The sequence below is a fragment of the Eptesicus fuscus genome, chromosome 22 (assembly GCF_027574615.1).
Source record: "Eptesicus fuscus isolate TK198812 chromosome 22, DD_ASM_mEF_20220401, whole genome shotgun sequence".
Taxonomy (NCBI): domain Eukaryota; kingdom Metazoa; phylum Chordata; class Mammalia; order Chiroptera; family Vespertilionidae; genus Eptesicus; species Eptesicus fuscus.
This window is the reverse complement of record NC_072494.1, coordinates 22,984,365-23,005,826: the sequence shown is the minus strand read 5'-3', so window position 1 is coordinate 23,005,826 and position 21,462 is coordinate 22,984,365. Positions and strand designations below refer to the sequence as shown.

The 21,462-nt window shown below is 39.4% G+C and overlaps 1 protein-coding gene across 3 annotated transcripts in view; it reads right to left on the bottom strand.

Moving 5' to 3' along the window:
* AXDND1 (axonemal dynein light chain domain containing 1) overlaps nt 1–21,462 on the bottom strand; it is a 51,794-nt gene that overhangs the window by 6,498 nt on the left and 23,834 nt on the right. For 2 of the 3 annotated variants that reach the window (XM_054711668.1, XM_054711670.1), the window contains exons 12-22: nt 20,642–20,762; nt 18,732–18,833; nt 17,355–17,518; nt 15,467–15,542; nt 14,241–14,475; nt 11,204–11,405; nt 10,072–10,165; nt 7,724–7,923; nt 6,564–6,660; nt 4,835–4,945; nt 1,510–1,608 (exon numbers count right to left, since the gene is read on the bottom strand). In XM_054711668.1, coding sequence (XP_054567643.1) covers nt 1,510–1,608; nt 4,835–4,945; nt 6,564–6,660; nt 7,724–7,923; nt 10,072–10,165; nt 11,204–11,405; nt 14,241–14,475; nt 15,467–15,542; nt 17,355–17,518; nt 18,732–18,833; nt 20,642–20,762 — 1,501 coding nt within the window. The remainder of the gene's footprint in view (nt 1–1,509; nt 1,609–4,834; nt 4,946–6,563; nt 6,661–7,723; nt 7,924–10,071; nt 10,166–11,203; nt 11,406–14,240; nt 14,476–15,466; nt 15,543–17,354; nt 17,519–18,731; nt 18,834–20,641; nt 20,763–21,462) is intronic. The other variant, XM_054711669.1, reaches the window with a different exon arrangement.

Below are 21,462 nucleotides of genomic sequence, written 5' to 3'. Positions count from 1 at the left end.
TTACAGCAAATACCGTGCGATAATTTAGTGTGGATGGGGAAGTACTGTCGGACAAAGGGAGATACTGTGAGAAAAACAAAGCAGATTTCTTCTAGACCTCAGGAACTTATAGCACAGTAGGAGAGATAGACAATAAAGTAATTATAGTATATATGATTACTGCTAGCATAGAGGCATATTCCAAGGGCTGTGTATACCCAGAAAAGGGCCCTTCATTCTGCCTAGATACACAGAGAAGTTTCTACAGAGAAAATGATCTTTGAAGGCTAAATAGGAGTTTGTAAAATAGAGAGGAAATGGCCTGATCTAAGGCCACAGAAGAAGGAAAGGGAGAAAGGAGGTGATGCTCTATAGATTTAAAAGGTATGACAGAGTTTAGTGGCCAAATAATAATGTTTTCCATTTATGTTGTACCTTCTATATGCAAGCACTGTATCATAAACAGAACAGAAAATGCTGATCCAAAGAAGCTTGAGTGTTGTACAATATTTTTGTTCTGTTGTCCTGCATGTACAGCGAGTAGAGAATCTAGGACAGATCCTGGGTCATGCCAACATTTAAACTATTTGCAGAGAAGAAACATCAGGAAAGTAAATTAAGTAAATTAAAGAGTGTTAGATAATCATGATGAGTTCTGAAAGCCAAAGATGCATTCATTTTAGAAATTAACCAGGACTTATCTGAGTTTGAATGCTGGTTGTGCTACTTAGAGTCATATGATTTTGGGTAAGTCAATCTTTCTGATTTTCAGTTTTCTAATCTGTAAAATGGGGGTGGTAATATTTACTTTGAAATCATGTTGTGTAGATAAAAGATAACATGTGCAAAGCATATAGCTCATGCTAGGCATCAGTTATTAGTAATTATTGTATTTTTGTCATTATTACAAGTGCCCCAGGAAAGGTTATTACTACTAATGCCTCAACAGGGGTGGAGACAGGGTAAGGAAAAGAGAGATGTGGAGATGGGATTGGGAGGAGAGGGGAAAGGCAGCTCAGAATGGGAGCCGAAGAAGTGGAAAACGGAGTTTACACTATTTAAAGAATTTGCCTCCTGGCTGGTGCTCAGCAGTTGAGCATCAACCCATGAACCAGAAGGTCACAGTTCCATGCTCAGGTTGCAGGCTCAATCCCCAATTGGGGGCATGCAGGAGGCAGCTGATTGATGTTTCTCTGTCTTTCCCTCTCCATTCCTCTCTGAAGTCAATAAAAACATTATTTTTTAAAAAGAATTTGGCAATGAAAGAATAAAGAAACAGCATCGGGTGAGAGGTTGATTAGTTAGTAGGAATATAGGTGTGAATGAGGCTAATGGAAATGGCTGGATTTGAAATGAAAGAAAAAAGGATACTTCCTCAGAAAATTAAGAGGTAAGTTGTCTTCAGATATGGCTGCATCTATATGAGGAAAGGCCTTTTGTTGAAGTTGAAGAGTTTACTCCAAATGATCTGTTTTTATTTTCAACAGTATACATATAAGTTCTTTAAAAAATGATACTAAATAATCTTACTTCTTTCTCTTCTTCCTTCTCATATTTCTCAGTACTTTCTTCTTTATCCTCTTTAAAAGGCATGTCTATTTTAGTCTGGAGTAATCCTTTTATAATGTCCTGTGAGATAAAACAATAACATAATTATTTAGTATAGCTTAATATATATATTTAATATAGCTTTATATATATAATATAGCACTAAGATATATATTTTTTGAATAATTGCTAATATAACACTAAGATATATATATATATATATATCTTATATATAACACTAAGATACACACACACACATATGTGTGTGTGTGTGTGTGTGTGTGTGTGTGTGTATCTTAGTGCTATATTAGCAACTAGAGGCCCGGTGCACGAAATTCGTGCACGGAGGGGGGTTGTCCCTCAGCCCAGCCTGTACCCTCTCCAATATGAGACCCCTCAAGGGATGTCCGACTGCCCGTTTAGGCCCGATCCCTGGGAACGGGCCTAAACGGGCAGTTGGACATCCCTCTCACAATCCAGGACTGCTGGCTCCCAACTGCTTGCCTGCCTGCCTTCCTGATTGCCCCTAACCGCTTCTGCCTGCCAGCCTGATCACCCCCTAACCACTCTGCTGCCAGCCTGTTTGCCCACAATTTTCCTCCTCTGCCGGCCTAGTCACCCCTAACTGCCCTCTCCTGCAGGGTGATCACCTCCAACTGCCCTCCCTTGCAGGCTTGGTCCCTCTCAATTGCCCTCCCTTGCAGGCCAGGTGCCTCCCAACTGCCATCTCCTGCTGGCCATCTTGTGGTGGCCATCCTGTATCCACATGGGGGCAGGATCTTTGACCACAGGGGGCAGCTATATTGTGTGTTGCAGTGATGATCAATCTGCATAGTACTCTTTTATTAGATAGGATTATTCATTCAAAAATATTTAAAGGGCACTAATCCTGTGACTGGGCCCTGTGCTAAGGATAAGGATACAAAAGTTAATAAGAATGGTCTCTGCCCTCAAAGCGCTTACAATTTATTGTACAAGGAAATGCTATGGACTCATATAGTCAAACACTAGAAATACCCCATCTTGCTCTGGTAGAGTATAGGGGTAAAAGAAAGGGTGGTCAGGAAGGTTTCCTGAAGAAGATAATGTCTGGGTTTCTTCCTGACGGGTAAAAGAAAAACAGATGGCACAAGGGAGAGGATACTAATATGCACATTCTGGTAACTGGCTCTGAAAACAGAAGTACTGTAGTTCAACAGGACAGAAACTTAGGAGACAAGGGCACAGTCACAGCATGTCATGCAAGAGGACTGGGTTTTATCATGAAGGCAATGAGACACAAAAGGGAGGACAATGAGCATGGGATGAAGCGCTCAAAGGAATAGGTTGATGGGAAGACTAAGACTGCAGGGGCGGAGGGTGCGTGTGCAGAAGCAGGTAAGTCTGAGGATATGCCTCGGGAAGGGGCAGGCTGCTCTCCATGAAAGCCATCCTTTCCTTTCTGAAGTGGGAGACATCATCCTTCACCAAGAACGTGGAGAGAGGGCGGCGGCAGCAGTGGGTTCGGTTGCGCGTGGCGCACGGGGTGGGAGCGGAGCCCAGGCCGGGAACAGGCACAGCGGCCATCAACCATGGGGGAACGCGTTGGCCGCTAGCTCGCCATCCACGCCCGCCTTCGTGGGACCGCCGCCGCCTCCACCCTCTCCTTGGGCTTCATGCTGCCCCCGCTCAGGGACAGCCTGGGTGCTGCGGCTGGCGCGGGTCGAGGTTCAGAACGGACCCCCTGTACTGCAGGCTCCAGCGCCGCAGGGACCGCGGGGGCGATGGGGCCTGCAGCTGCCTTCCCAACCCGGCTCTTTCGCTGAGTGCCTCCCCAAGTGCAAGGAGCTGTTTCCTATTCAGATGGAAGGTGTCAAGCTCACAGGCAACAAAGGGTTGAGTAACCATTTCCCGGTGAACCAAACAGTAGCCCTCAGCACAATCGGGGAGTCCAACTATCATTTCGGGGTCACATATGTGGGGACAAAGCAGCTGAGTCCCACAGAGGCATTCCCCGTGTTGGTGGGTGACATGGACAATAGTGGCAAATTCATTCACCAGCTGGGTCCCGGTCAGGTCCAAGGTGGCCATCCAGACCCAGCAGTCAAAAGTTTGTGAACTGGCAGGTGGACGAGGAGTATCGGGGTTCTGACTTCACAGCAGCTGTCACTCTCAGGAACGCAGACCTCCTCGCAGCCCACTTACCTCCAAAGCATCCCGCCAGGTGGATGCTTCTGCCACCGGCGGCCTGGGGAGGAGTGTACTGTCATGTCTCCAGCTGGGAAATACACGTTGAACTGGTTGGCGACAGTAACATTGGGCCAGGCTGGCATGCACCACATACTACCACAAAGCCAGTGACAGCTGCAGGTAGGCGTGGAGTTTGAGACCAGCACAAGGATGCAAGACATGAATGTCTCCTTCGGGTACCAGCTGGACTTGCCCAAGGCCAACCCCTTTTCAAAGGCTCCGTGGACAGCAACCGGATCATGGGTGCCACGCCGGAGAAGAAGCTCCCGCCCCTGCCCCTGACGCTGGCCCTCGGGCCTTCCTGAATCACCTGAAGGACCAGTTCCAGTGTGGCTTTGGCCTCACCATCGGCTGAGCCCCTCCTGGCTCCTGCCTCCCACTCCCTCCCTCCTTGGTGATGGTGGTGGGGGGCAGCAGAAATAAGGGGGCCATCACCCCAGCAGCTGAGTGGGGAATTCTAGAACCACGGGTGCTTCAGGATTCAGAGCACCGGGAGCTGTGTGCCCAGTGGACCTGGGGCCCAGAACGGGATCTGGAATCGAGGGGCACGCCAGATTCTGAGCACCAGGGGCAGAGGCTGCCAGACAACTTCAGGGAGGTGTTGGGGCCCCACTCTGAGGGGGCAGCAAAAAGAGGAGCTTCCCCATCCCAGGTCTGCCCCTCCCCACTTCCCCATCCACTCCTCAGTATAAATCATGTTTATAAGTTACAGAAGAACCAGGACATTTTACAGGAAAAAAAAAAAAATATATATATATATATATATACATATACATATACATATACATATACATATACATAAAAATATATATATATATATATATATATATATAGATATAGAGAGAGAGAGAGAGAGAGAGAGAGAGAGAGGAAGAGAAGGTGAGGAGAGATGTTTGGGTGGTAACTCTCCCTGAGAAGGGAGAAGAGCTGCCAATGCTCTCGGTTGGAGTGAAATTCTCCTCTGAGAGAGTAAGTGAATGAGGATTCGGAACATTGATTGCAAACAGTCGCTGACCCCTTATCTATTAAAATACAGGAAGAACCTGAATAATGATGTGTGCTAGCACATGAAAAATACCTCTTCTTCAATCAGGTGGTCCTCTTCTTCATCTGTCAATAACTTTATTTTTCTGCCTTTGATCCCAGAGAGGAGTTGAGAGCATGTGGTGATCCACTCACAACATTCCTTCTGAGAAGAGATAAAAAAATCATTACTAAGCAGAAAAAAACCAGAGTACACCAACTCATTTATTCTTTCACTCCTACTGAGGAGCCGTTAAATACAATCCTCTAAATATAACTTCAATTAACATTGTATCACTTCAGTTCATTGATTTGTGCAGAAGTGTTTTTCTAGAGAGACCTAAAACGCCATTGTTTGCTTACTGACATCATTATAATGGGATAAGAAGTAGTGAAGTGTCATAAAATTAGATGAAGAAATATTGTTGGATTTACTATGGACAAGCAGTCTGTCCCAACAAATATACAACTGACCAGCTCACACTCTGGCTGGTGTTGCTCCGTTGCTAAGAGCACTGGCCCACGCACCAAAGGGTTGTGGGTTCAATTCCCGGTCAAGGGCACGTACCTGGGTTGCAGTTTTGATCCCTGGTCCTGGTCTGGGCATGTGTGGGAGACAACTGTTACTGTTTAGATGTCTCAAGTATTAACTAACCAAAATAGAAGGCAATTTAATATTTTGTGTGTTTTTTCCGAGTTTTATTGATATAAGCAACGTATAACATTGTATGTAAGTTTAAGATATATGACATAATGATCTGATAAATATAAAAATATATATATCAAAATGATTACATTAAATTTAGTTAATATCCATCACCTCACATAGTTGTTTTTTTCTTGTGATGAAAACTTTTAGGACCTATTCTCTTTAGCAACATTCAAATATACATTACACCAAAGGAGATATAGAGATGACAAATAAACACATGAAAAGATGTTCAACATTAATGGTCATTAAAGAAATGCAAATTAAAACCACGATGGCATACTACTACCCACCTATTAGAATGTCTAAACTTGAAAAGACTGATCATTATCAAGTGTTGGTGAGGATGTGAAGCAACTAGAACTCTCATATACTACTGACAGGAGTATAAAATGGCTTAACTACTTTGGAAGACAGTTTGATAGTTTCTTAAAGTTAAACATACACATTCCATATGACTCAGCCACTCCATTCCTAGATATTTACTTAAATTGCCACGATATTTTGAATTTAATTAAAAAAGGTTTGCCGTGTGCGTCTATAGATGCTTATATCGTACAAATGGTTAAGAGAAATGAAAACAATGCACATGTACATAAATATGCATTGAAGCTTTATTTATTATAATTGAAAAGTGGGAACAATTCAAATGCCCATCAACAGAGAATGGGTAAATCGTGTATATCCATACAATGAATACTACTCAGCACTAAAAAACATAAAATATGCTTTATGAAAAAAGCAACAATATGTGTGAACCTCAAAAAAATTTTGCTTAGTCAAAGCAGTCAGATCAAAAGTATATATTTTATATGATTCCATTTATACAAATTCTAGAATATGAAAAATCATCTTTGGTGTTAGAAAGGTGATCAGACATTGCCAGGGATGAGGATGGTGTACAAGGAAACTTATTTCTTTTCTTATCACGGTAATTGTTTTATGGGTGTATACAGATTTTAGAAATTATCAAATTGTACACTTTAAATATGTGTAGCTTGTTGTAAATCAATTAAACCTAAAATGTCTGCTCAGAACAAACAAAACAAAAGCAAGGGGAAGACAGAGTAGTTACCTTCATGTTATTCAGATCATGAAGTTCCTTAGCAGGATTTTTTTGTAGGTTGCCGGCTATACTCAGAGCCATAGCTGTTACCATCCCTTTGCAACAACTGGGGGGAAAGCACACACACACACACACACAGAGCAGACCTATTATTGTTGGTTCCCCTCTTAAGTGTTTTAAATCCAAATACAGTGGAAGTTTACCATTAACAATTAAGCTACTGACTCACCAAAGAGTATAATTTGTCTCTTTCTCAATTTTTCACTTTTTTTTTTTAAACCTTCCCAGATTTTCTGTGGATTCTCTTTTCTTTTTCTTTTTAAATATTTTATTGATTTTTTACAGGGAGGAAGGGAGAGGGATAGTTAGAAACATCGATGAGAGAGAAACATTGATCAGCTGCCTCCTACACACCCACTACTGGGGATGTACCCGCAACCAAGGTACATGCCCTTGACCGGAATCGAACCTGGGACCTTTCAGTCTGCAGGCCGACGCTCTATCTACTGAGCCAAACCGGTTAGGGCTGAATTTTCACTCTTGTCTTCTTCACTCCCCTCCATGCCTCTCACTTTTGACCATTGGTAACACTGAATGGAAATGAAGTGGGTAATTGGCTAGATTATAAAAGCTACTTCCCAAATTTGAAGTAATCAGAGACAGTATGCTTACTAGTTAATATTTTACAATTTTCCAGACTTCATCTTTATTTGGTGGGAATCCTCTAGCTTTCCAGACATAAGGTTTTAAAAAAGAGATGTTTTGGTTGGTGTTTATTGAAATACAAAAAAGTATACATTCAGCTTTGCGTGGAATTACATAGGACACTCACTATAAGCTTCTTAAATCCCCCAACTTGAGCAAAAGTGCAAAACGTTTCTTACTTATGCAAGTTAAGTGAGTCTTTTTGTTTTGTTACTAATTGTCACTCCCACATCTGTACATACTTCCCATCCTGCCCATGCTAACATTGTTTTCAAAAGAATTCTAAAGCCATCGGGAAAACACCAACATCTCATATTCCAACTGGGCTGTGTCAAAGCTAGTTTAGTGAAGAATTAGTGCTTCTTTCAAGGTTTTAGAACAATCCCTTATTGCTGCCCTTCTCTCCTCTGCTTTATGTCACATTTAATCTTCAAAGGGGCAGAAATAAAAGCAGATAGTTTTACCCGTTCAAATAACTGGAGTATCGGGACAGATTTTTGGCCAGTGCAATTGCGTCTAGCTCTAACTTTGCAATTCCTATATCACGTTTTTCATCACTTTCCTCCTCCAACTTTGGGAGACTGTCTCGGTCAGTAAAGTCAGGTACCATTATTATCAGCAAATGTACCATCCACTTGATCATAGATATATGCAATTCATCCATCTGTTAAAAAAAATTATAATACAAATGACCCATTTTAAATAAATCAAACAGTAAAAACCATGCCAAATTTAAAAATAGATGATATACTTGTATCCAATTTTTAGCAATGCTATCATCACTATGCAGCCGATATAACCATATATATATATTTTCTTGCTCACTATACTACATTAAACTCTTCTTTAGCTTGGTCAAGGGTATTAAAACTGCAGTTACCAAATTGTTCACCAAGGTATCCTAGGGCTCCACAGTGAACTCTCAAGGATGCCATGGAATTTTAAATTTTTGAGGGAAATAACAGTGATATTTGACATCTGTCAGACATAGCATGAACCTGACATAGTTCACACTCTCAACATCAGATGCACTATATCACTTTTGCAAAGCTGATTTTAGTGGTGGTGATATGGTAAAAACAAGCTCTGTGTGAGCCCTGGCCAGTGTGTCTTGGTGGTTAGAGCATCGGGCTGCACACTGGAGGGTGGAGGGCTTGATTCCTGGTCAAGGGCATGTCCCTTGGTTGCAGGTTCCATCCCCAGCCCCACTGGGAGGCAGGGTGCGTGTGGGAGGCAACCAATCGATGTATCTCTCTCACATTAATGTTTCTCTCTCCCCCCACTTTAAAAATCATTGGAAAAAATATTCTCTGGTGAAGATTGAAAAATTAAAAAAAAAACAAGTACTGTGTGAAAATCTAAGTGAAACAGGAAGGTGGCAACATTAAATCTGATTCCAAGGTTAGAAAAGTTGTACAGTGCCCCAGTACATACATCCCTTAGTAATTTTGATTGAGAATAAGTTTTTTCCCAATGTTTATATATATAAAAAGGTAAACTGAGACATTAAATTTTACAAAGTTTATTTCAGCAAAAAACTGTTTCAATTTGGCAATGCCAAACCTGGAAAATGGTTAGGGGTGCTCTGTGGGCAGGGCAGAGATGTTTATAATTGGCTGTAATTACTTACATGTTTGCCTTATTTGGGAAATTTTAGTTATTTGGCTGTTATGATAATTGTTCTTCCAAATCTCAGAAATTTCCCCCAACCCTGGATCCATACTTCTAGTCTTAATATATTTGCTTCTCAACTCTTGGTTCTATATATTTATAATGTGTTGTGATATACTGTAATGTAATGCTTCATAAGTAGTATTCCCATATAACTGATGAGCTCTGCTTTTCAAATTCCTAATTTAAACAATATTAAAATAAATTAAGTTCATTTTATCATATTAAGTTTACTTATAATAATTTTTCCAATGTAAATTTAGATTATAATTATGAGGTGAGAATAAATGTAATAAACTAAGACATCCTCTAGAAATTATTCATGTTATGCTGGCTAAGAAGTCAATGTAAGTTCCCATTTTGCCCTCCCAATCTCCTGCTTTAATTACATAGGCATGACCTGATTTTTTCTTAAAGAAAACTCTCAGCCAAGGCAAAATTAACCTCGAAAATAAGTACTTATTTGGCGCTGAAGTCAATGGGTTAAGTTCTTCAGAATTGAAGAACAATTCTATTTGTTCTAATAATTAAAGACCAATAGTATTGTGGCATCTTGTCTTTTCTCCTAGTAACATGTTTCTGTCATCCCTTCAACCAGTCTGGGGAACTAACATAAATCCTTAACATGGCCACACCCCTACTAAGGGAAAATATTCAGTATACTGAGTACAGAGTAAACATAATAATTAGAAGCCAAACAGCCCTAACTGGTTTGGTTCTCTGGATAGAGCGTTGGCCTGGGGACTGAAGGGTCCCAGGTTTGATTCCAGTCAAGGGCATGTACCTTGGTTGCGGGCACATCCCCAGTGGGGAGTGTGCAGGAGGCAGCTGATCAATGCTTCTCTCTCATTGATGTTTCTAACTCTCTATCCCTCTCCCTTCCTCTCTGTAAAAAATCAATAAAAATATATTAAAAAAAAAAAAAAGAAGCCTAACATTTTTTAACATCTCTGAAACTTAATTCCGGTGGCAGAAATATACTGCATTTAAAATCCACTGAAAATCATTTGAGTAATTATGTAAGTTCCCTTTTTGCCCTCCCAATCTCCTGCTTTCATTGCATAGGCATGACCTGATTTTTCCTTAAAGAAAACTCTCAGCCAAGGCAAAATTAACCTCACAAATCCCTGTAAGTACATACGTGGCGCTGAAGTTCAATGTTACCATTAGTAATCTCATTGCCTATCTTCAAATGCCATTGTTTAACCATGCTAAATATATGTGCTGCAAGTGCCCTGAAGGAAAAATTAAGCAAAATAAAGATAAGTGACTTACTTAGAATATAAAAGTAACTACCAGTTAAAGGAAAGGGTTTTATTTGGGTGGGCCTAGTATATATAGTGTTGACAAATGTTTGCGAATTCAAGGAAAGGTGAATGAAAACCTTGAATTATCTGGTATATTGGCTAATGCATGGACACGGCTTCCTAACATCCATAGCAATCAGCATGATGCACTTTGGATAATGTAGATCTTACCTTCAGTGCTAGCTCTCTACTGTAAAAACTCACACTCACATCCTTTATATTCACTCTTAGACCAGTGAGACCATAAAGTGAGAATGAATTTTTAAATTCTCTTAAGAAATCAGCTTCCAGCATGACAGTGTGAGGAGCAAAGCTGACCCATTTCCCAGTGAAATTGGTGAGAATTATTTCTTTTAAAAAAAAATCGAGCCCTGGCTCATTTGGCTCAGTGGATAGAGTGTCGGCCTACGGACAGAAGGGTCCTGGGTTTGATTCTGGTCAAGGGCACATACCTTGGTTGCAGGCACCTCCCTGGCCCGGGCCCAGGTCAGGACACATGCAAGAGGCAACCAATTGATGTGTTTCTCTCACACTGATGTTTCTGTCTGTCTTTCCCTCTCTCTTATACTCTCTCTTTATAAAAATCAGTGGTAAAAATATCCTTGGGAGAGGATTAAAAAAAAAAAATTTGAAAGCCTCTAAAAATGGTCCCAAGAACAAACAGCAACTGAAGAGATATCTCTTCAAGACAGTCTATGAAGATTCAGTAAGAAAGACAAGAATCTATGGTATCTGAACCATGACTGCCCCCACTCTTCCCCTTCCCAGCTCAGTGAGGCAGAAACTCCACTGTGGACTACTGCAGTCATGAACACAGGACTCCCTCACCCTCCTGCTCCCGGTGAGATGGGCTTTCTTCCTGGGAGGAACAGGATTTTAAGGTTTGTCATCTGACCCCAGCTACCTGTGGCTAAGGCTAGGTATTGGGAAAATGCAATTGAGAAGCAGACAGCTATGGGAACTTACGAGCCAGAATCTGCATCAAAGTACTGTGGAACAGTACCAACAATATTTAACAATGCATCCATCTGAGATACCATTTCATTAATTTTTTCTGTAAGTGCCTCCCAATCTTCAAGAAGAACTTCAGGAAACTCCAGATGGTCTTCGATCTTGTAAGAATAGAAGTCAAGAGTACTAATCAAATTTAAAAGAATTTTAGAGATACCTAGAAAAGTGAGAAAAGCATGAATTGTTATTAGTATTTGTAAGTTTAATATTTCTTTTTAAAAAATATATTTTTATTGATTTCAGAGAGGAAGGAGGGGGGAGGGAGGGAGAGAGACAGATATATATAGAGAGAAACATTAATGATGAGAGAGAATCATTGATCGGCTGCCTCCTGCATGACCCCTGCTGGGGATTGAGCTCGCAACCCAGTCATGTGCCCTTGACTAGAATTGAACCTGGGACCCTTCAGTCCGCAGGCTAATGCTCTAGCCACTGAGCCAAACCATCTAGGGCTAAGTTTACTATTTCAATAATCCTATATAATAAAAGGCTAATGTGCAAATAGACTGAATAGCAGAACAACTGGAAAACCTGAACAATTGGTCAATATGAAGTGCACTGACCACCCGGGGACGTATACAGAATATGGTGGGCACTAGCCACAGCGGGATAGTGGAGCAGGTGAGCAGAAGTGCCAGACCAACATGGGGTGCCAGTTGCTGTCATCATGGCAAGCGTCTGGTGGTTACTGAAAATTCTTTGTTCCTGTGTGCCGCATTCCTGCCCGGCGCTCACACCTGCTGCCAGCGCCAGCCTCACTTGCCACCCACAGCCAGCAGCAGAGCCGCTGCTCGCACCCTCTGCCAGTGCCTGGCACCATTAGCAGGTGTGAGCAGCAGCTGCCAGCCCAATTGCCCCTGAGGGCTTCTCCACCTCCCCTTGCTCCTGAGGGGTAATTGGGGCAGCAGCCTCTGATCGCACCCATTGCTGGCGCTGTCAGCGAGTGTGAGCGTGGCCGGCACCATCAGCATGTGGGAGCAGCAGGAGTGGGGCTGCCGGCAGCAAGAGATCGGGGGCCACGGCAGGAGGGGCCGGGCAGGGGCACGAAGGATGAGTCGAGATCCACCCCTGTGCCCAATGCAGCCTCATGGCCCAAAGTTCCTTTCTAGGTGCACGAATTTGTGCACTGGGCCCTTAGTAAATTATAAAAAAATCTAATGGGCAGGGGCATATTTTTTTTCACGTTTTTATTATCCTACAGCTTGCTGGGCAAAAATCTTATAAAGAACAATTCCTAGATAAATGTTTAATGAATAAATACTGTATAATTAGTGATTTTCTGACTGATAGAATATTTATTTGATGGCAACTTATACTCTGTCTCTTATCTTCTCAGCTGAAAACCAAATACATTAAACCCGGAAACTATAAACTATAGTTTTCTGAAAAAGGCATTAATTCACTGAGTCTTTCTGTTATGAAGACAATGGTGATAAACAGGTTCTTCATAATTATAGGATAGTTAATAAAGAGAAATGAAATATAGTTCTTGAGTTATTTTTTAAGTCCTTGTTCAGGTTTTCATAAGTTCATAGTTTTAGTCTGAACCAGAATCAAATATGGATCCTAGTCTTTGAATTGATTCACGTGAGATCATGGCAAAATAACCGCTTTAGACCTGTCTTATCTCATTTGCAAAATAAGAAATATAAATGCTCCCATCTCAGAGATATATAAAGAGAAATAATTTGAAAGCAAACTTTTTCTTATCTTTGATGAAAATATTTTCAATGCCTTCATCAGTAAACTTTGACCGCTTAGGAGTATTCAAAGTGATCTGTTAATTTCACTATCACTCTTCATTTTGACTCTCATTATTGAAAACCATTTACTAACTCATTTTTGTCTGCCCACGATAGGTATATTCTCACAGATAAGTATTGCCATTTTATCTGTAACTATATTACTGCTGTAACAGATCATAAAGATGTTTCTCCCCATCTAGAGTAGTTTGATATTGAACAACAGTGGTAGTCAATGCATCAGAGTTGCCTGGAACACTTCACAGAGAAGGACTGATTCTTAGGTAACATATGATGACATAGGGATTAAAAGTGTTTTGATGGATTTTTAATGTCTCTCATGGGTTTTGGAGGGCGAATTTTCAAAATGTCTCAAGGAAAACTGGGTTATTAGGACACCCCACTGGGGAAATAAAATTGAAGTTCAAAATCTGCTAACGAGTAGAGGCCCTGGTAAACACACCAGGCTTTCACTTGGGACCCCTGAATCCCAAGCCTGGAGCCACACTTCATCTCAGTTCAGTCCCTTTTTGGATTAAAATGATCTAGTCCTATCCTAAATAACCTGCCAGAATAAAAACTAAAACCATTCTTTTGAAATATAGCATCATCCCGAGTCTTAATTATTTGTAGAATTTGTCACACATGATGTCTAACATCAATTAGAAACAACCAGGAATATGGAAAGAATAGACTCAAAACCAAGACAAATTACAAACAATAAAAAAGGCCTAAGCAAAAAAGAAGAGAGAGAGAGAGAGGGGGGGGGGGGGGGAGAGAGAGAGAGAGGACACTATGGACACAGAAAACTGTGGTGATTGTGGGGTGGGGGGAGGTGGAGATGGAAGAGGGTATAGGGAGGATAAATGGTGATGGAAAAAAATAAATTAAAAAATTGAAAAAATACTTAATATACCTGAAACTAAGATAATATTATGTCAACTGTAATTTAAAAAATGAAAAAAAGACCTACAGGAGAACTAGATATCATCCAATTATCTAAAACTGACTGTAGTGATGGTTGCACACGTCTGTGAATACACTAAAAATAATCTAATTGTACACTTTAAACAGGTAAACTGTATTGTATAAGAATTACGTCTCAACAAAGTGATGCTCAATGGTTTATTTTGCTTTATTTCTAAAACTATTCAAGTACTATCTTGATTTTAACTATTAATTGTATTAAAAATAATAATTATTAAAATCCTTTATGTCAAGCAATCTAATTATCATTGTTTTTTTCTTACCATTATCCCCAGTTATCCTTAATTTAAATTCTTTGTAGAGTCTGTCTGTGTTTTTTATAATTTCCTCCATGTATTGGAGCTCTGGTGGCATTGCCCCCTCCATACTTTTATGGCGATGAAATATCGCAAACCCAACATCTGTCCAGTTTTCCTGTAAGTATTTAATAATCTTGAGAGAATCATATTTTGACACTAGAGAACTCCCAGTAAACTTCTCTTTATCTTCATTCAGTATCTAGAGAGTGAAAGGGAGGTAATGAAATTAGCACATTATCCACTAATGATTTCATCAAAGTCGAATCAGATCTTTATTTCAATTATTTTGGAGTTAAATATCCTATTATTATTTGTTCATACCATTTCTTCATCTGACATACATTTTATTTTCAAATTTAAAGTAAATTTAAATTAATTTGCTGTCTTATAAGATTATCCATCATTTACCAGGATGAAAATAACTATATTAAATCTATATGGGTAAAAAGTTGGTGATAGGCAATTAAGTACCAGAGAGCTAAGCACAGATAGAAAGGAAATTTGACACATGCTATGACATGAATAAAATTAAGAACATTATGCTGAAGGAAGGATGACAGTCACAAAGGCCAAATCTAAATGATTCCACTTATATGAGGTGCCCAGAGTAGTCAAATTCAGAGACAGAAAGTAGAGTGGTGGTTGCCAGGGACTAGGGCAGGAGGAAATGGGCAGTTAGTGTTTAATGGGTGGGTAGAGTTTCAATTTGGGAAAATGAAAGAAGTTTTAGAGATGGATGGTGGTGACGTTTGCACAACAATGTAAATGTACTTAATGCCATTGAACTGCACACTTAAATTGGTAAATTTTATGTTTATGTATATTTTACCACAATTTTAAAAATGATGTTATTGATTTTTAAAAGTCCAATTGTCCTTAAGACAAAAGCCAGGTATAGGAGAGGCACAAATGTTACATCTTACAGTTACATCTTACAGTTAATTGAAAAAAAGAAAAAAGAAAAGGAAAAAAAACCTATAGGAGAATCAGATATCTCCTCTCTGCCTTTTTTTCTGACAGCTTAACTAATTTGATCCAAAAATCTAAAATAGAACTGAAAATAAAATAGTTAAGCATATTTTTAAAAGCCCCTGTAGTCTTGCTGTTTTCCTTGTCTTACCCCAAACTTAGTATGGCATTTTAAAGATTGAGATGTGACTCAGTTGGAGGTGAGGAGTGGCAAGTCTTACCTTTAGCCAGTTCTTGAAGTCTGGAAGAATTGATTCAAATATATTTTCTTTACCAAGGGATAAACTGTCTTGTACACTGAAAGAAGGAAAAAGAAAAAGAGCAGGTCTCAGAACATGGTATAAAGAAAGAAAATCATGAGTCCATATACCATATGACAATATTATGCTTCTCCTTAATGATTTTCAAGCATGCCTTCCAGGTTCGGCCCCCCTTCCATAGGCATTCATCTTTAAATTTACAAATAAAAACATAAATTCAGATTCTACTCAGGCCTGAATAACCAAGAAACAAGGTCAGAAGCCATAGTAGTATTAAAAAAATCATTTCGCCCTAACTGGTTTGGCTCAATGGATAGAGCTTCCTGTGGATTGAAGGGTCTCGGGTTTGATTCTGGTCAAGGACACATACCTAGGTTGCATCTCAATTCCTGGCCCTGGTTGGGGGGCATGCAGGAGGCAACCAATCGATGTGTCTCTCTTATATTGATGTTTCTATCTCTCCTCCTCCCTTCCATTCTCTCTAAAAATCAATGGGAAAATACCCGCAGGTGAGGATTAAAAAAAAAAAAAAAGTTGATCTATGGGTCTTCTGGATCCAAAATTAGATCACCATAAGAATAATTCCTAGCCGAAACCAGTTTGGCTCAGTGGATAGAGCGTTGGTCTGTGGACTGAAGGGTCCCGGGTTCAATTCTGGTCAAGGGCATGTACATTGGTTGCGGGCACATCCCCGGTGGGGGGTGTGCAGGAGGCAGCTGGTCGATGTTTCTCTCTCATCGATGTTTCGAGCTCTCTATCCCTTTCCCTTCCTCTCCGTAGAAAATCAATAAAATATATATATTTTTAAAAAAAGAATAATTCCTGTTGAATACAGCTGTCAAAACAACATGTAAATAGAAAGGAAGCCTAATGAATAATTAAGGTCAGGAGCCCCAACTTATGGTAGGAAAGTTTCCTGTCCTATCTCTGAAGTCTCACAAGAAGAAAGCTGTTGATAAAGAAGTTCCTAGAGAGAAAGGGAGAAGAGAACCACTGCCATCTGTGCTCACCTCCCAGCTAAGGGTCAACAAATGGGAATGGCAGCAGCAACTAGCCTGGATATGTACAGCTTCAACTTCCAGAACTTCCAAATCTACTAACAGGGGATATGAAAAAACTGAAACCACCATTCTCAATTTGAAATGCAAACGATACTTAAATGTGTTGAGTCTAGCCTACATTCAAAGTATAGATTCCCACTAACTTTGGCTGTGATCCAGCCTAGACTTAACTACTTGATAGACAGCCTCTTCCACTGTCAGATTTTTCTAATTGTTATATAAGAGCCAATCAAAACCAATTTCCTTAGAACTGCCACTCGTGGATTCCACTTCTCTGCACCTGTGATGCGCTATGGTAAAGAATTTGCAAATAGATCCAGATAGAAGTAGCAGCAGATGGACTGAGGGATCAGGATGGACTACCAAGATAATTAGCACTAGAAACCATTAGACCAGTGGTCGGCAAACTCATTAGTCAACAGAGCCAAATATCAACAGTACAACGATTGAAATTTCTTTTGAGAGCCGAAAACCGACTTCTGTGCATGGGCCACGAAGTTTCAATCGCACTGTACGTGCACGCCCGCACGTGGTATTTTGTGGAAGAGCCACACTCAAGGGGCCAAAGAGCCGCATGTGGCTCGCGAGCCGCATTTTGCCGACCACTGCATTAGACCATTCAAACTTCCAGAACTGTGTCCTTGTAAGGGTTGCTGGTACATTACCAAAATCAATGGTAGAGTAATTACAAGGTAAAAGAGATAGAGAAAAGAGAGAGAGGAAGAATTGAACTGAGTTATCAGACATGACACAGTATAATCAGAAACACAAGATTCTTGGAGGCTCACTTATTAGTTCTGAAGAACTTCTGCCATTTGATAAGGCCATCCTTAATCACGAGCAATTTCTGCTTTGTAGACTCTTCGTTTTCTTCCACTTCCTGTTTAAATTTACTCACTGAGTTTCTCCATTTTTGTGTCAACTTCTGCAACAATGCAAGGTCCGAAGTGTCCTAGATAAAATGCATGGAATCAAACCACTTTTTCATTTATTAATGTAACAAATAGTTATTAGCATACACCAAGCCATTATCAATATTATAATACCAGAGACATCCATAGAAAATGGATTACAAAATTAAAAAGGTATTCCTCCTTCAAAATATCATCGGTGACACTACTATACAGTCCCTTCAGTGATAGATTTTCCGTGGAACAAGTATTAGAGGCAAAATTTTTTTCCTTTGCAACAAGAGCCAAATTTCCCCATGAAACTTTCATGGGAGGTAGTGCAGTGCACTGGAAAGAACAGAAATTCAAAGCAAAACAGGACAAAATGTTAATCTGAGATATTTAACTGGCTGTGGAACCTGGGGGAATGTTATTTAATCTATTTGAGATTAATTTTCTTATCCATTATAATAGGACTAAATAAAGATGTTGACCCTTAGCTGGGAGGGGAGCACAGATGGCGAAAATTCGTGTTCTGGGGGGTGGGGTCCCTCAGCCCAGCCTGCCCCCTCTCACAGTCCGGGAGCCCTCAGGGGATGTCCTACTGATGGCTTAGGCCGGCTCCCCGTGCCTAAGCCGCAGTCTGGCCTCCCTCTGCAGGAGGTGACCGGGCCAATCAGGGGAAGGCGCCACCCCCATCACCCTGCTACTGCTGCCATTGCTGGTCCTCGCAGCCACCGCAGCTGCCGGCCCTCCTCAGCCCTCACAGGTGCTACGGCTTTGTCCAGAAGGACATCCGGAAGACATCCAGTCTACCCGGTCTAATTAGCATATTACCCTTTTATTAGTATAGATTGTCAAAAGAATTAAATGAAATGACTAGGGTAAATGGTTTGAATCTAGAAACACTAAGTACCACTTTCCTCCTTTGTAACCTAGTGTGCTCACTGAATTTCCCCATTAAATTGCAGAGAATGCATCGATAATACAACTATTTTAATAAACACAGCTCATTACAACTTTTTTAGTTTAACTAATAAATAGAGTAACTATAAGTAACATTTACAGTGTTATTAACTTAGATAAACTGCTTAACTTGCTTTGATTAGAAGACCTTTATTCACCTTTCCTTCAATTTTTCATTCTACCACAATAAAGCACAAATGTAAAACTATATTTAAAATTTAACCTATAAATTTAGCAAAAGCCTCTTATAGTCTCAACTCTCAACAGTTGGAGTCTCTTTTTCCATAAGTTATGTGAACTGAGGTTTACCTTCGTTGACAGCATTATAATGAAATGCTTAGCATATTTATTCCAGGCTTTTTCATTGAGGTAAAGGTTTTTAGCCAATATGACTCTATTTTTTTGAATTACCTATATTAAAAAAGAACTGAAATTAAGATCCTAAATCATTAACAAACCACTTTAATTTATTAAACAAAAACCAATTTTACACTGAACTATGAACTCAATCACAATGACTTATATAAATCATGAACTAGTTTGAATCACAAATTTATATTTTCTAAAACTACTAAACTAGAACCAAATTGGAGTATAGTATGTAGCAGAAGTTCTCACACAATTAGATACCAAATACCCGTTACAGCCCTAGCTAGTTTGGCCCAGTGGATAGTGTCAGCCTGCAGACTGAAGGGTCCTGGGTTTGATTCCGGTCAAGGGCACATGCCCAGGTTGTGGGCTCGATCCCCAGTGTGGGGTGTGTAGGAGGCAGCCAATCAGTGATTTTCTCTTATCATCGTGTTTCTATTTCTCCCTCTCTCTTCCTCTCTGAAATCAATAAAAAAAATATATTAAAACAACACACACACAAAAAAAGTCATACTCTTAATAATTATTGAGAACTTCAAAGAGCTTTTCTATATATGATTTTATCTATTGATATTTACAATATTGCTAGTTAAAACTGAAAATATTTAAAATCCATTTGTTAATTCACTTAAATATAACATTAACGTATCCTCCAAAACAAAAAATATTGGAGAAAAGATCACCACTTTCACATTTAAAAAAATCTCTTTAATAGAATAGAGCTGAATTTCATATTTGCTTCTGCATTCAATCTGTTGCAATATTCCATATCATGTAACTTCAAAAAAATCCACTACACTCATGTGAGAATGACAGTGAGGCAAATAACATTCTAGCATTAAAATGAAAGTAGTTTTAAAATAAATAAGTGAAGAAAAAAAGATTAAAGTAGTTTTGACCTCATAAAAAGGTCTCATAGACCCCCAAGAGGTCATACTTTGAGAACCACTGATATACTGAATCAATTACCAGTATATAGTCATTCAATGAATGACTATTCTAGACACTGTGCATGTAGCTGTAAACAAAAGAAATAAAGTCCTTATTTTCAGGGAGTTGACATGCCAGCTGTCATTTCTTGTTGGAAGGAACTTTAGGGGTGATCTAACACAAAGCCCCATCAATTCGAGGCATTCTTTTAGAGAACCCTCTGCCAGCAGTCAATTCTCTACTGATTAAATACTTCTAGAGCGAGGGAACTCAATTGTCTTTATTTTTCCTAATGAATATGCCTAGCTCCCGGATTTGTTTCTTATATATTTACTGTCATGACTATTTTCTCTGGACATGACAATGTCCCTTTTAAATTCTGTATCAGGATAGAACGTTGTTTCCTGGATAAGTTCTGACTATTAGAGAAGAAAATAGGACAAAAATCTGAATCTGTTCCAGGTCATAATTTGCTATTAATTTTCTAAGTCCCATATGTGAGAATAGGCAACTTAACAGCACACACTTAACACTTCAGAAAAATAGAAGATTCTTGCTCATACTCCAAAGATTCTGGTGAGAAAAAAAAAAAAAAGAAAAGAACCCCTTAAGTGGGCAATAGGCAGGCACCCAATAGTAAGGAAACAAACAAAAAAATATAACTTTCCCTTTCCAAGGTTCATAATATCTACCATATTCATCAATTAAATATGCATCTTCATGTTTTTATTTGACTCTTCTTTTTTTAATTTATTTTTATTGTTGAGAGTATTACAAATGTTCCCCATTTTTACCCCTTTGCCCTCCTCCCCTTGGCTCCTACCCCATAATTTTTCAACTTTTAGTGCAATTGAAATTTGTAAAATGAAATTTTATTCAAACAAAAAAGAAGTTCAAGTTATGATTCCTGATGAACCAACCTTTAGGGCCAATTCATATGTGGCTGTGCTCCAGATATCTCTTTCTGCCATTAATTGTTTAAGATCATTCTCCATCCTTCCTCTTTGTAACATATATAAGTCATGGTAATCTTCTACAATTCTAAAAGAAAAATTAAGAGACAGCTATAAAGGACATTTTTAAGGTAATTATAGTATAATTTCTGGATGTTTTGATAATAGAAATAGAAGAAAAATATTCATAGTTCATTTAAAAATCTCACGAAAGTTAAAGTAAAGCCCTAACCGGTTTGGCTCAGTGTATAGAGCATCAGCCTGCAGACTGAAGGGTCCCAGGTTCGATTCCAGTCAAGGGCATGTACCTTGGTTGTGGGCACATCCCCAGTAGGGGGAGTGCGAGAGGCAGCTGATTGATGTTTCTCTCATTGAAGTTTCTAACTCTCTATCCCTCTCCCTTCCTCTATGTAAAAAATCAATAAAATATATTTAAAAAAAGAAAAGTTAAAGTAAAAAGTTCAATATACTGTTCTCTGCTCTAAATATTTTTCAATATATTCTTCTAATAGAATTTTCACAACATGGTATTCCAATAACATAACACTATATCTAATAAAAATTTTAGAAAACAAGTAGCAATAATACAGTAATGTTGCTGTTAAGCTTGTATTTCTCACAGACTTAGGATTCTTTACTAAAGGCATAAAGCCCAATCGTTGTGAGACATTACATTTTAAAATTACATTTAATTAGCATAAGATTTAAAGAAATTCACTTGCCGTGAAAAGAAATTCTCCACCAACCAACCAAAAGCTAAGTATAATTAAGTACCTTTTTCTTAAATG